General features: G+C 46.3%; 1 protein-coding gene across 1 annotated transcript in view; it reads right to left on the bottom strand.

Annotated features, from left to right (window-relative positions):
- The window catches only part of SLCO3A1 (solute carrier organic anion transporter family member 3A1), a 117,969-nt gene that overhangs the window by 16,474 nt on the left and 89,474 nt on the right, over nt 1–12,021 (bottom strand). Inside the window, exons 4-5 of the mRNA XM_055003074.1 lie at nt 7,797–8,063; nt 2,887–3,051 (exon numbers count right to left, since the gene is read on the bottom strand). Coding sequence (XP_054859049.1) covers nt 2,887–3,051; nt 7,797–8,063 — 432 coding nt within the window. The remainder of the gene's footprint in view (nt 1–2,886; nt 3,052–7,796; nt 8,064–12,021) is intronic.

The raw sequence follows: 12,021 nt of genomic DNA, 5'->3' as shown, positions 1-12,021 counted from the left end.
CTTCGTCAGAGAGCTCTCCAGGGTTTTTCCAGTCCTTGTGGACCATAGACTGCACAGGCCCTTCTAGACCCACATCTATCAATGCTGGCATACTCAACCCTCTAATAACCATTGTGGTGGTAGGGTTGCCAGCCTCCAGGTGGTGGCTGTAGATCTCCTGGAATTACAACTGATCTCCAGGCCGTAGAGATCAGTTCCCCTGGAGAAAATGGCTGCTTTGGAGGGTGAACACTACGGCGATATACCTTGCAGTGGTCCTTCCCTTTCCCAAACCCTGTCCTCTCCAGGTTCCACCCCCCAAATCTCCAGCAATTTCCAACCTGGACTTGGTAATCCTATGTGGTGGCAATCCATAAGAGAGGCAGAACTTGCATAGTCTGATCGTGGTTGTGCTTCATGGCTGTTTCCAAGATGAGCTTTGGTATAAATGGGTTCTTGATCCTTGTTTATTTGACTTTTAGTCCACAAGGAATAATTAATGAGATAGAGAGGACATCAGTCCCCTCTAGGAATCACCGAGAACTCTATGGTTTTAGATTTCTAGAAAGGTGTGACATCATGTCTGGATTTTCCCAGACTGTGGCTGATTCCGCACACGTTGGATAATGCACTTTCAACGCACTTTAGCGATCGTTTGGAAGTGGATTGTTTTGTTTCACACTCGAAAAATTCAGTTCCAAATGATCTCTAAAGAGGATTGGAAGTGCATGATCCAACGTGTGCGGAATCAGCAACTGGTGCTGATGCCTGACCTTTTAGGTCTCTCCCCACCTCCCGCCGCAGCTGTGCCTGTAAACCCTAGCCATGGTCTCTACCGACAGCTATCCTTTTGAGGCAGGAGCTGAACAGGAGATCCTGGAGAAGGAATATGTGGTTGTGTGCCCAGGAACACCACCCATGAGCTGCTGTGTTGAGGGGAAAGATTGCCCAGGGTAATCAATATTTCCACCAGTATCAAGTAGGATCCTAACAGACTCTGCAGCTGTTCTCATCTCCTTGGGTTCCTATCTAGACACAGGTGTCTGTAACACTGCCAGCGTTATAAGGAACGAACAAGGATACACAGCGCAACAGATGGCAAAAGGGTGCTTTGGAAAGGTGATGGCATTGTAAGGGCGGGGGGGGGGGGATTGTTCCTGAACAGCTGTCAGCTACTGTCTCCCCCCCATTCCCGGTCTTGCTGGCTGCCCTTCCAAACGGGAATCTGCCAGATTGTAGGGGAGGCAAGAGGCCGTTTGCCAGCCGGAATGGGAGCGCAGCGAGAAGCACGAGGCAATCTAACAAAACTCCCAGATGTTAGGGGCAGCCAGCGTTTCCACAGCAATTTCCATATTCCAAGCCTACATATGGTGGACAGGAAATATCTAGTGGGTTCCGGGCCAATTTTTGTCAATAACTCTCATCCAGAGGCTCAGGCCAAAGATTCCTGTTCTGTAGCAGGGATACCAGCTTGCTGCATCTTCTACGAGAGATAGTTGTGTGATGGGTCATGACAGCACCCCATTCAGGCCTCCGTATCTGTACTGCAAAGGGGGGCCGTTGCTGGAACAATCGGCAGCTTTGGAATTTGAAACTATGAAGGAACTGAGGTCCCCCCTCCCCATCTAAGAGATACAATCTCCACGTTTGCAAAAACAATGCCAGATAAGCATATTTGCACACACACTAACTTCTGTTCTCGAACTTATTCTAGTTTTGTTGATCGCTGCAATGAATCAAGCCCAAGTACTCAAGTGTAAAAACATAACAACAACAACAACGGGATTGTATACTACCCTTCTAGACAGATTAGTGCCCAACTCAGAGCGTTGAACAAAGTCATGGTTGTTATTCTCGCAAAACAGCTGGGGCTGAGCAGAGTGGCTTAGCTAAAGCCACCTGCTGAGCTCATGGCATTAATGGGATTCGAACCAGCACAGTGCTGATGTACAAGCCAGCCACTTAACCAATATGCTACAGCATGAGAAAAATCCTGATAGACTGGACCACAATTCTATCTCTCCCAGTTTCCTGTTTCCAACAGTGGCCAGCCGGAAGTCTCAGAAAGCTCACAAGCAAAGTGCAATGGCTGCACCCCCCCTCCTTCTCCCACCATCTGCTAAGGAGAAATATGCTGCCTCTGGACATGGTGGTTGGCGATCCCATTTGGCATAACTATTCTCTCAGTAAATTTGCTAGGTGTGGCTATTCCTACATATTGTGGCAGTGAATTCCATAAGTTAATAAAGTACAATGCAACAAAATCATTTCCTGAGCACAGCATAGAATCAAAACCTATGAATCCCTTTTTGAGCCAGTGGTTCCAAGTATATGAAAGGGATCTGGGATGAATTTGTACTCCCACACACCCTTCGAAGAGTCTCTCTACATAAGACATCTGACACGTGAAGAACATGTGTCGGGATATGCAATGGTAGCTGGGAAGGGTAGTTTTACAAGACAGAGACAGAGAGGTGAAATTGACAGAGCCTTTGAGGAAGCAAAGATGAAATTAACAAACCCTCTGAGGAGCAATCTCCGCCAGCTCTATCTTTTTAAACTATGCTTCCCGGCTAACATTGCTTCTCCCAACACTTGACGAACACGTGCCGAGGTGTCTCGTGTAGAGAGACTCATATCTGGAGACAACCAAGGGTCCAGGTGTCTGAACTTGTGCACCTGTATTATACTTGAATGCAAAAGAGGATGAGAACTGGCCCCCACACAAAGGGCAGCTCCTTGGGTTCTGCACAGATTGGCCACCGAGCAGATGAAAACACAAATGGAAAAATGGCTCAACTCCCCATTTTGATGCCTACCTGGCACTGGGCTGGCCATAATCTCTGTGTGGTGGGTTCTTTAGGGTTGGTGGGCCGCGCGTTGGGGAGACCCGCTCCGGCTACTCACCCAGCAGCTGGTTCGCCGACGATGTTGTGAGATTGAATTGCTGTTCCAGATACTTCCCGAGGAAGGCCGCGAAGCCAGCAACCACAGCGATCTCCATACATGCAGCCAGGACGATGCAGGTGAATACAGGATTGGAGAGCAAGTGCTTGGTTACTTTTGGGATCACTGGAGGGGGGGACAAAATAAGAAGGGTCTTTTCTCCAAGGGGCCCCTTTTATAATAATAATAATATGTTTATTGCTTTTCCGGCCGAAGCCATAAGCCATACAAACACCAACAACCCACAAAGTATGAACTGTACACTTGAACATACCCAATTCACATAGACATAACTAGTCATTATCACTTTAAACTATCTAAACTCATGAAAATCTTGTTTCTTTATCACCGTGGCTAAAAAGGAAGCCACTATAGCAGAGGTTTGATTGTCAGGAAAGTTATCAGACAATAACACTGAGATTGCCCAAGGAAGGAAGGGAAGCTTTTCTTTTAACATAATAGGAATAATAAATCTCTCTCTTTCCTTACTCCACTTAGGGCAAAAAACTATTATATGATCCAAGGTCTCTAACTTTCGGGCCCCTTTTATCAAGTCCCCTTCAGTCTTTCCCTTCGACCGGATCCCCTTGAGGTTATTTATCTCTGTGGAACACCTGCACGGCTGGAACCACCTGATTTCTGAATCAGTCAAAACACTGATCAAATGGTCTTTGTCTTTGTCAAGAGCAGTTCAAAGTAGGGTTGCCAACCCTACTGGTGGTGGCTGGAGCTCTCCAAGAATTACAACTGATCTCCAAGTAACAAAGAGCTGATTCTGCACACGTTGGATAATGCACTTCCAATCCTCTTTAGAGATCATTCGGAACTGAATTTTTCGAGCGTGAAACAAAAAATCCACTTCCAAACGATAGCTAAAGTGCATTGAAAGTGCATTATCCGATGTGTGCGGATTAGTTCCCCTGGAGAAAATGGCTGCTTGGGAATGCGAGCAAAAACGCAGTCATTTTTCTTGCTAGCTTGAAATACAAAACAGCTTTTGCCTGGCCTTGAATGTGTAACTGTACAGAGAATAGCTTAGCTAGCAAGACCAGAAGCAGTAAACAACTGCCGGTAAGTTTCATTAGAACTGAGAGAAGAGGATGGCTCTTTTGTCTCAGCAAGAAGGTGAGTGGGCTTTGTCTCAGAAAGGTAAAGTATAAAAGATCCTTCCCACCATTTTTAGGGTGGGCTCATTTCAAGCATTTTTACTTGCTTGAAATCTGTACCCCTTTTATTCCTGGAATAATATCTTTTCCTCCTCCAAAGATCTCCAATTTTGGTGTAATCGTTGGGCAAAAGCACCAGGTCAAAACAAGCCAGCATTTTTGCAACAGAAGGGTGGGCTCTGTGGCATTATACTTCACTGAAGTCACACCCCTCCCCAATCCCCACCCTCCCCTGGCTCCACCCACAAAATCTCCTGGAATTTCACAACCTAGAGCTGGCAACCCTATGTTGATACTCTAGCATTATATATATATATATATACTCAAAAAGAAAGGCTACCCTGCATGCCTCCTGGTTTCAGATTCTGATGAATTATAAGATGTGTTTCTATATTCTTATTGCTTTATCCAGTGTTCATTTTCCTAGCTGGGTTTTGTTGGATAAATCCAATAGAAAGAGTATCTCTTTGTGATGATTAACACGCACACACATATCCCAGCCACTCATGGTTGCAAAGTACATACTCCACCTAGTGGCTACCCAACATATTACAAGGACGCTTTCCAGCACTGGTTCAGAGGTACTGAATTCAGTGGCCCAACTCCTGGAGACACTGGTCAGCTGAGGCCCCAGCCAGACTGGGATGATGGAATAGGGGGAGGAGTCGTAAGCCCCCCCCCCATTTTACAAACCTGATATAGCCTTGCAAGCATTTAGGAAATGAAAGCATGGAATGGGAGGGGGCTGGATCCTCTCCCATCTACATTTCCTATGCCCGGACTGCAATGTAATTATTTATGTCATTTATTTCTCAGCACTCTTCCTTTTGGATGGGGCTAGTTCTGAGCCTGGAACGCTTTAAGGGGAAAAATCCCAGGAACTGGTTATGGATCAAAAGAAGGAGAAGAGACCAGTTCCCTTCCAGCCTATACAACATTTTCAACCCTCCCCTCCCCCCCCCCCCCGCCTCCTGCCATACTCCTTATTTCATACCGATTCAACCTCATGAAGACCCAAATTTAATACTTGAGGGAAGCAGACAAGTGTCCAATCTGTGCCTTTTGTCACTTGTGGTTCTGCTCATTGTTATGGATAGTTAGCACCGCGTATTTCCACAAAACAGGCTACCCAGTCCCATTCTACTACTTTTGCTCATTGAGTCTCTCTACAAGAGACATCTGACACACGAAGAGCACGTGTCAGGAGATGCCAAGTTAGCCAGGAAGGGTGGTTTAAAAAGACAGAGCCAGTGGCAGGACAAAGGCTTTGCTACACACTGGAGCTGTGTGACTGGAGCTGTGTGATGGGGCTGTGAAATGCCGGAAGGGAAACTTCAGCCCATTAGAACCTCTCCAGGTCCAAGCCCGGCTCTGGAAGGCAGCTCCAGCCCATTTCCATTCCCGGCTGCCCTCTGGTTGCGATCCCACACAGTTTTAGACTGGAGAGGTGAAATTGACAGAGCCTTGGGAGAGGCAAAGATGAAATTAACAAACCCTCTAAGGAGCAATCTCTGCCAGCTCTGTCTTTTTAAACTATGCTTCCTGGCTAACTTTGTGTCTCCCTACACTTGATGAACACATGCTGAGGCGTCTCGTGCAGAGAGGCAATTTGTCTCTCTCTTTTGCAAATTTGTCTAAGTTTCCAGCTTTCTCTGTGTGTATGCCATACCTTAACACTAACCCTATCCCTAACTCTAACTCGCCTGAAATCTGTGGCTGGAAAAAAAACCCTGTAACAATCGTCAGCCACCTGATTACTTTTGGGAAATGCTGGAGACATCCATGCGTCGGTTTGTTGCCCCAAACAACAGCAATAGCAAAGTGCTCTAGACTCAAGCTGGACCCTGCCAGTGCTCGCCAGTTGTGCACCCAGCACCTTTTCACGGTGGGGAAGGAGAAACAACAGACGAGAAGACCTTCGTGAAGCCTCCACCTTTATCCAGGCAGCTCATACACGGATCCCTCTTTGTTTTCGAGATGTGAACAAGAGGGAGAGATTGCGATGCAAAATGAATCTCAAAGCTAATGAATCCAACCAAGCGCTTTCTACTTGGATAAGCATTTTAATTATTCTGGAGATAACACAGCTGGATTGCGATGGAATGCTAATGCTTGCGAGGAGGGGCTCGTCTTGCCTTCCTACCTGGTGCCTAACTCCATCGTGGATTAAATGTGAAAATCATTACATTTGAAAATTATCTCTCTGCTGATGTGGAAGCCTCATTATGGCTTGTTTGCCGTTGAAAATATTTCCCCTCTTTTACAGTATTTGGGAATTCATTTTTCTCCTGCATTAACTTTTCCTTCAGATTCTCGAGCATTCGACTCACTGATCACCACAGGGGGGGGCCAAGACCCCGCATGTTGGAAATGTAGCAAGTCAGGGGGAAGGTTTTCAGCTCCTCTTTTTCTTGACATCTATACATTTTATTTTACTTATTTATTTAGATTTCTATGCTGCCTCTCCAGAAGACATGCTCATAATGGTTTACAAGTTAAAACCATAACAACAACAACAACAACAACAACAACAACAACAACAACATTAGATTTATATACTTCCCTTCAGGACAACTTAATGCCCACTCAGAGCAGTTCATAAAGTGTGTTATTATTATCCTCATGACAATCACAACTTAAATCGCCATAAAAAGTCATTAAGAATGAAAGAACTACTAAATAAAGAAATTGCTAAAACCCCAACATTAAAAGTCCATCGAGAGCAAAAGAACAGCACAAAACATTTAGTATGCAGTATCCACAATCCTGCCAATAGGTTGGGTCAACGGGCAATGTGCATAACTGGCATACAAGTACAGCCTTGGTATGCATGAACACTGAAAAATCCTGTGGTTAGTACATGTGTACCAGAGCTGTGTGCATGGTAAAGACATGGAGACTCTCTACACAAGACATCTTACAGGGGGAACACTCAAGTGACTTACTTTCTGTGTGGTCTTATATTCAAATGTACTCAAGTGTACTCTGTCTCCCTAGCAGTGTATCCCAAATGGGAGTACAACTGTAAGATCTTTCACTTGATCCTACTTGTCTAAGAGTCTCTCTACATAAGACATCTTCCGTGAGGACACTCAAGTGTAGAGAGATGCAATGTTAGCCAGGAAGCATAGTTTAAAAAGACAGAGCCAAAGGCTCAGTCAATTTCACCTCTCTACACAGAGCCTGCAGAGATCGATCCTCAGAGGGTTTGTTAATTTCATCACCTCCGGAGGAGGTGAGTTTGACAGAGCCCAGGGAGGCGAAGGTGAAATTAACAAACCCTCTGAGGAGCAATCTCTGCTGGCTCTGTGTAGAGAGGTGAAATTGACTGAGCCTTTGGTTCTGTCTTTTTAGACTACGCTTCCCGGCTAACATTGTGTCTCCCTCCACTTGAGCATCCTCGTGTAAGACGTCTCGCGTACAGAGACTCTAAGATGTATTGTGTAGAGAAACTCATGCGCTCTCCCCCTATTCATAAACAAGATGGAGACCACATATATCGGGAGGATGTACACATGGTTGGTCTGCCCCAGGTGCATGCAACTGCAACGTCTGAAATGGGCTTGAGTAAATTGGTGTTTGAGGAAGGACTGACCTAAAGGGAAGACATTAAGAGAATGAGTCTGGGTCAAGGGATGGCTGTAACCAGGCATTAACCTATTGATTACCACGGAAGCCTTGTGAGTTACGGGGGAAGTGAGTCACCTCTCAGCTGCTGGAGACAGGAGCTGCCGTCTTCTGCTTCCAGAGAGTGTTGCCGGATAACCCCATTGCTTGGCTTGGGCCTCTCGTAGTCCTGATCTGGCAGCATGGCTTCCTCGGCCTCTGCCATCTGCTCCGGCCGGCGGATCAGGGACTGTGGGAACCCAAACATCAGCAGGGATGAGAAGAACAGTAAGGCACCGCAGAGCAGGAAGCCCGCCCACCATGCGCCAATCCACCGCGGGTCATCAGGGGTGATGTCCAGCTTGCCTGCAAAGAACAAAAACAAGGTTGTTCACCAGGACGGGAGAGGGCAAATGGATACCTGCCTCACCCCTGGGATGGGAGAGGGCAAATGGATACCTGCCTCACCCCTGGGACGGGAGAGGGCAAATGGATACCTGCCTCACCCCTGGGACGGGAGAGGGCAAATGGATACCTGCCTCACCCCTGGGACGGGAGAGGGCGTATGTATACCTGCCTTATCCCTTGGACGGGAGAGGGCAAATGGATACCTGCCTCACCCCTGGGATGGGAGAGGGCAAATGGATACCTGCCTCACCCCTGGGACGGGAGAGGGCAAATGGATACCTGCCTCACCCCTGGGATATCACAAGGAGCCCTCTCTCACATAATGGGACTTGGGAGGCCCCAGCCAGAGATGGACAACATGGTCCTTGAAACACCAAAAGAACATGTCACAGGTGGTGGCTGGGAAGTAATATATATTCATTGCAGTGACTCCACCATTCTCCAAGTAGAATTCCTCCAACTTAACTTGAAGAGCCACTTAATTTGGAAGAAGGCTCTTTGGATTGGAGGATGGCTTCAGACTTGAGCCAAAAGAAAAGGTGGCATATAAATATTTTAATAAATAAATAATCTGAGGCAAGGCGGCATGGTATAGCCTAATCTTGCCAGAGCTCGGAAGCTAAGCAGGATCAGTCGGTCATGAGAAGACGCGATTCTCTGGAAAAGTCCATACCACTAGGAAAGGTGGAAGGCAGTAGGAAAAGAGGACCTAAAACGAGATGGCTGGACTCAATAAAGGAAGCCACGTCCTCCAGTTTGCAGGATCCGAGCAAGTCTGTTAATGATAGGACGTTTTGGAGGTCTTTCGTTCATAGGGTCGCCATAGGTTGGATGCAACTTGATGGCACTTAACACACACACTCACAAGCAGGGTCAGTACTTGGAAGGGGGGGGGCACCAAGGAAGTCTCTGCAGAGGAAGGCCGTGACAAACCACCTCTGCTTCTCACTTGCCTTGGAAGCCCTTTACTGTGGGTAGCCATAAGCTGTACATACATACATACATGTACATACATACATACATACAAACAAACGAACAAACAAGCAAGCAAATAAACTGCTTGGTGGAGTTGTGGGATAGGGTAGGACCTGCCCCACTATGTGTACAGTGCTTTAGAATAGCCGAAGGTTCACATCTGTTGGGTTTTTCTGGACCAGGTTTTTGCTCTAGCTTGGCTTCTTAATGGCACTGGTTTCCCACTTCCCTAACACACAGTATCCTTTGTATAAGAACAACAACAACCATGCACTTATGTACTGCTCTTCTGGACAGATTAGTGCCACCCTCAGCGTTTAACAAAGTCAGTGTTATCACTATCCCCACAATACAGCTGAGGAGCTGGGACTGCCAAGGCCTCCAGCAGAGTTTGTGGCAGTAGTGGGAGTTGAACCAGCAGAGTGCTGGCTCAGAGCCTAGCCACTTAACCACTATGCTACAGCAGCTCTCCCAGTTTTTCTTCACATTTCTCTCATTTTTTTTAAGACACTTTTGAGGCCATCTGAAAAAAAAAACATGGGAAAACCTTGAAAGAAAGCTCGAAGAACAAGGGCTGACAAACGATACTGTAAGAGAGGGGAAAATAACAGTGCAGAAGATAATCTAGAGCAAAAACGCAGCATGGAAAGGCTCATTATTATCCTTACAACAGCCTTGTAAGGTAGGCAAGTAGGAGGACGAGACTGAGAAAGAGGTATGCATATGGACACCAGACTGTTTTTCCTGCAGGGGCAAGATCTATTTTCAAGGTATTTCATCACCCTAAGCAAAGCACACCTGTCTTACAAAGTACACCTCTCCTAGGTCAAAGCCAAGCCCTCAGTTCCTGGCAGGTAGTTCCTTCAGCCCCTCTCCAGTGAACACGCATGATTCCGCACACATTGGATAATGCACTTTCAATGCACTTTTATCAATCATTTGAGGTGGATTTTTTGTTCTGCACACAAAAAAATCTGTTCCAAATGATCTATAAAGAGGATTGGAAGTGCATTATCTAACGTGTGCGGAATCACTGACTGGTTCCAGTAGAAAAGCTTTATTTGGGATTTGACAGTTCAGGTCTGCACTCCATCACGGAGCTTGGTAGAAATGATAAGGCAAGGCAAGCAGATCTATGTTATACTTGATTTTCCCACGCTCAAATAACTGTTAAGGTTTTGGTGCGCAGTCTACACAGGTCCCATGAGAACCCTTTTTAGTTAGGGCTAGACATTCAGTATACAATCATACATTCCCAGCATCTGGGCGAAGTAGCAAGAGCTAGCATTTGGCAGCTCCAAGGTCAGTGCTAGCTTAGAGGAGCCTATTTCTATAAGATAACAGGAGAGGCCCACTCTGGGTCTCAAAAGTAACACTTGCACTAAGGTTAATATGAGCATTGTGGTTACAACATACTGACAAGCATGGCATGACTGAGCACAGACATGACAGCTAATGCTATAAGGGACTGGTTTGGACCTGGCTGGTAGCCCTGTTAGCCCTGGAAGGGGTTCTGCTCCTCTCCTGCCCTTCTGAGAGCAGGACATCGACGATGCATCAACATCCTCCTCATTCTGCCCACCCCCCAATTTAATTAGTCCCCGTACTAATTAAATCCCCATGGTTGTTCCATTAAAGGTTGAGCATCACTCCCACTATGGCAAAACCATGGATGAATTCTGTTCCCCTGTAACAACAATTCACTCTCTACTTCCCCCTTTCCCTTCTGTTCACAGAAACAGGTGGTTGTTTTTCACAACTCCTTTCTTGTTAAAGCCGACTCCCCCCTCATCCCCCTCCCCTCATTCTATTAGCACAGATGTCTTTTTAAAAATATATACTAGCAGCATCATAGGAAAAGGCAGTTTGTTAACTGAATGTTCATCTTGATGCCTTATGAACAGATTAAGGTGTGGTGTGTGTGTGTGTGTGTGTGTGTGTGTGTGTGTGTGTGTGTGTGTGTTTGTGTGTGTGTTGGGAGAGGTTCAAGGTAGGATGGGGATTCAAAACTTTGTATATTCACACTTTGATATCATTCACTTATTTACTTAGAGAAGATATTTCCCCCCTTTCTGGTCAAATATCTCCTCGAAGTAGCTAACGAACGAGTTTTTAAATGAAATTATTTTTAAAGACTGTACATTAAACAGTTTGACGGCTGGCAAAAGTTGGCAAGAGAGCTATTCTTTTTTAACAGCAAGATTCGGATTCCGTAGCAGCTTAAAGACTTGTGCCGATCGCTTTGACAAAAAGTGGATTGGGCGGACTTAGCGCACCGGGACCAGCATCTCTGCGGGACTGTCTCTTACCATATGTTCCCCAGAGGGTGCTCCGTTCAGCCAACGAGCAGCTGCTGGTGGTCCCTGGCCCCAAAGATACTCGCCTGGCCGTGGACAGGGCCTTTTCAGTCATGGCACCAACCTGGAGGAACTCTCTGGGCCAAGCTACACATGACGAATGACACTTGAATGGCAAGTGGATTGAGTGGAGGGCAAGTGAACAGGGAGAAATACACTTGCCGTTCAAGTGTCATTCGTCATGTGTAGCTTGGCCCACTGTCTGCTGAAGCAAGGGTCCGGCAGGATTTACTATCTTTCCACCAGGCTTGCAAGATGGAAATGTTCTGCCAGGCAAATGGCTGAGGTCAAGGTACAGGCAGCCTTCCTTGCTGATCTCCTGTGTGGGGGGGGGGGGGAGGGGGGGGAGGAATCAGGAAAAAACCCCTCACCCTGGTTTCCATTGAAATATTAATATATTCTGCCTGTTCCCATTTCATGGAATGTTTTTGATTGGAGGTTGAGCAAACTGGGTAACCCCCCCCCCACATGTATTGTTATCGTTTTATGATTTTAGTGCTGTTTTATTGTAATTTATTTATTTATGTTGTAATCTGCTCTGAGCTCTTTAACGGGGTGAGTGGATAACAAATCCAATTAATGAA

This window comes from Eublepharis macularius, chromosome 18, assembly GCF_028583425.1.
Source record: "Eublepharis macularius isolate TG4126 chromosome 18, MPM_Emac_v1.0, whole genome shotgun sequence".
In the NCBI taxonomy this organism is placed as follows: Eukaryota; Metazoa; Chordata; class Lepidosauria; order Squamata; family Eublepharidae; genus Eublepharis; species Eublepharis macularius.
The sequence above is the reverse complement of the archived record's forward strand: the minus strand, read 5'-3'. Positions and strand labels throughout refer to the sequence as shown.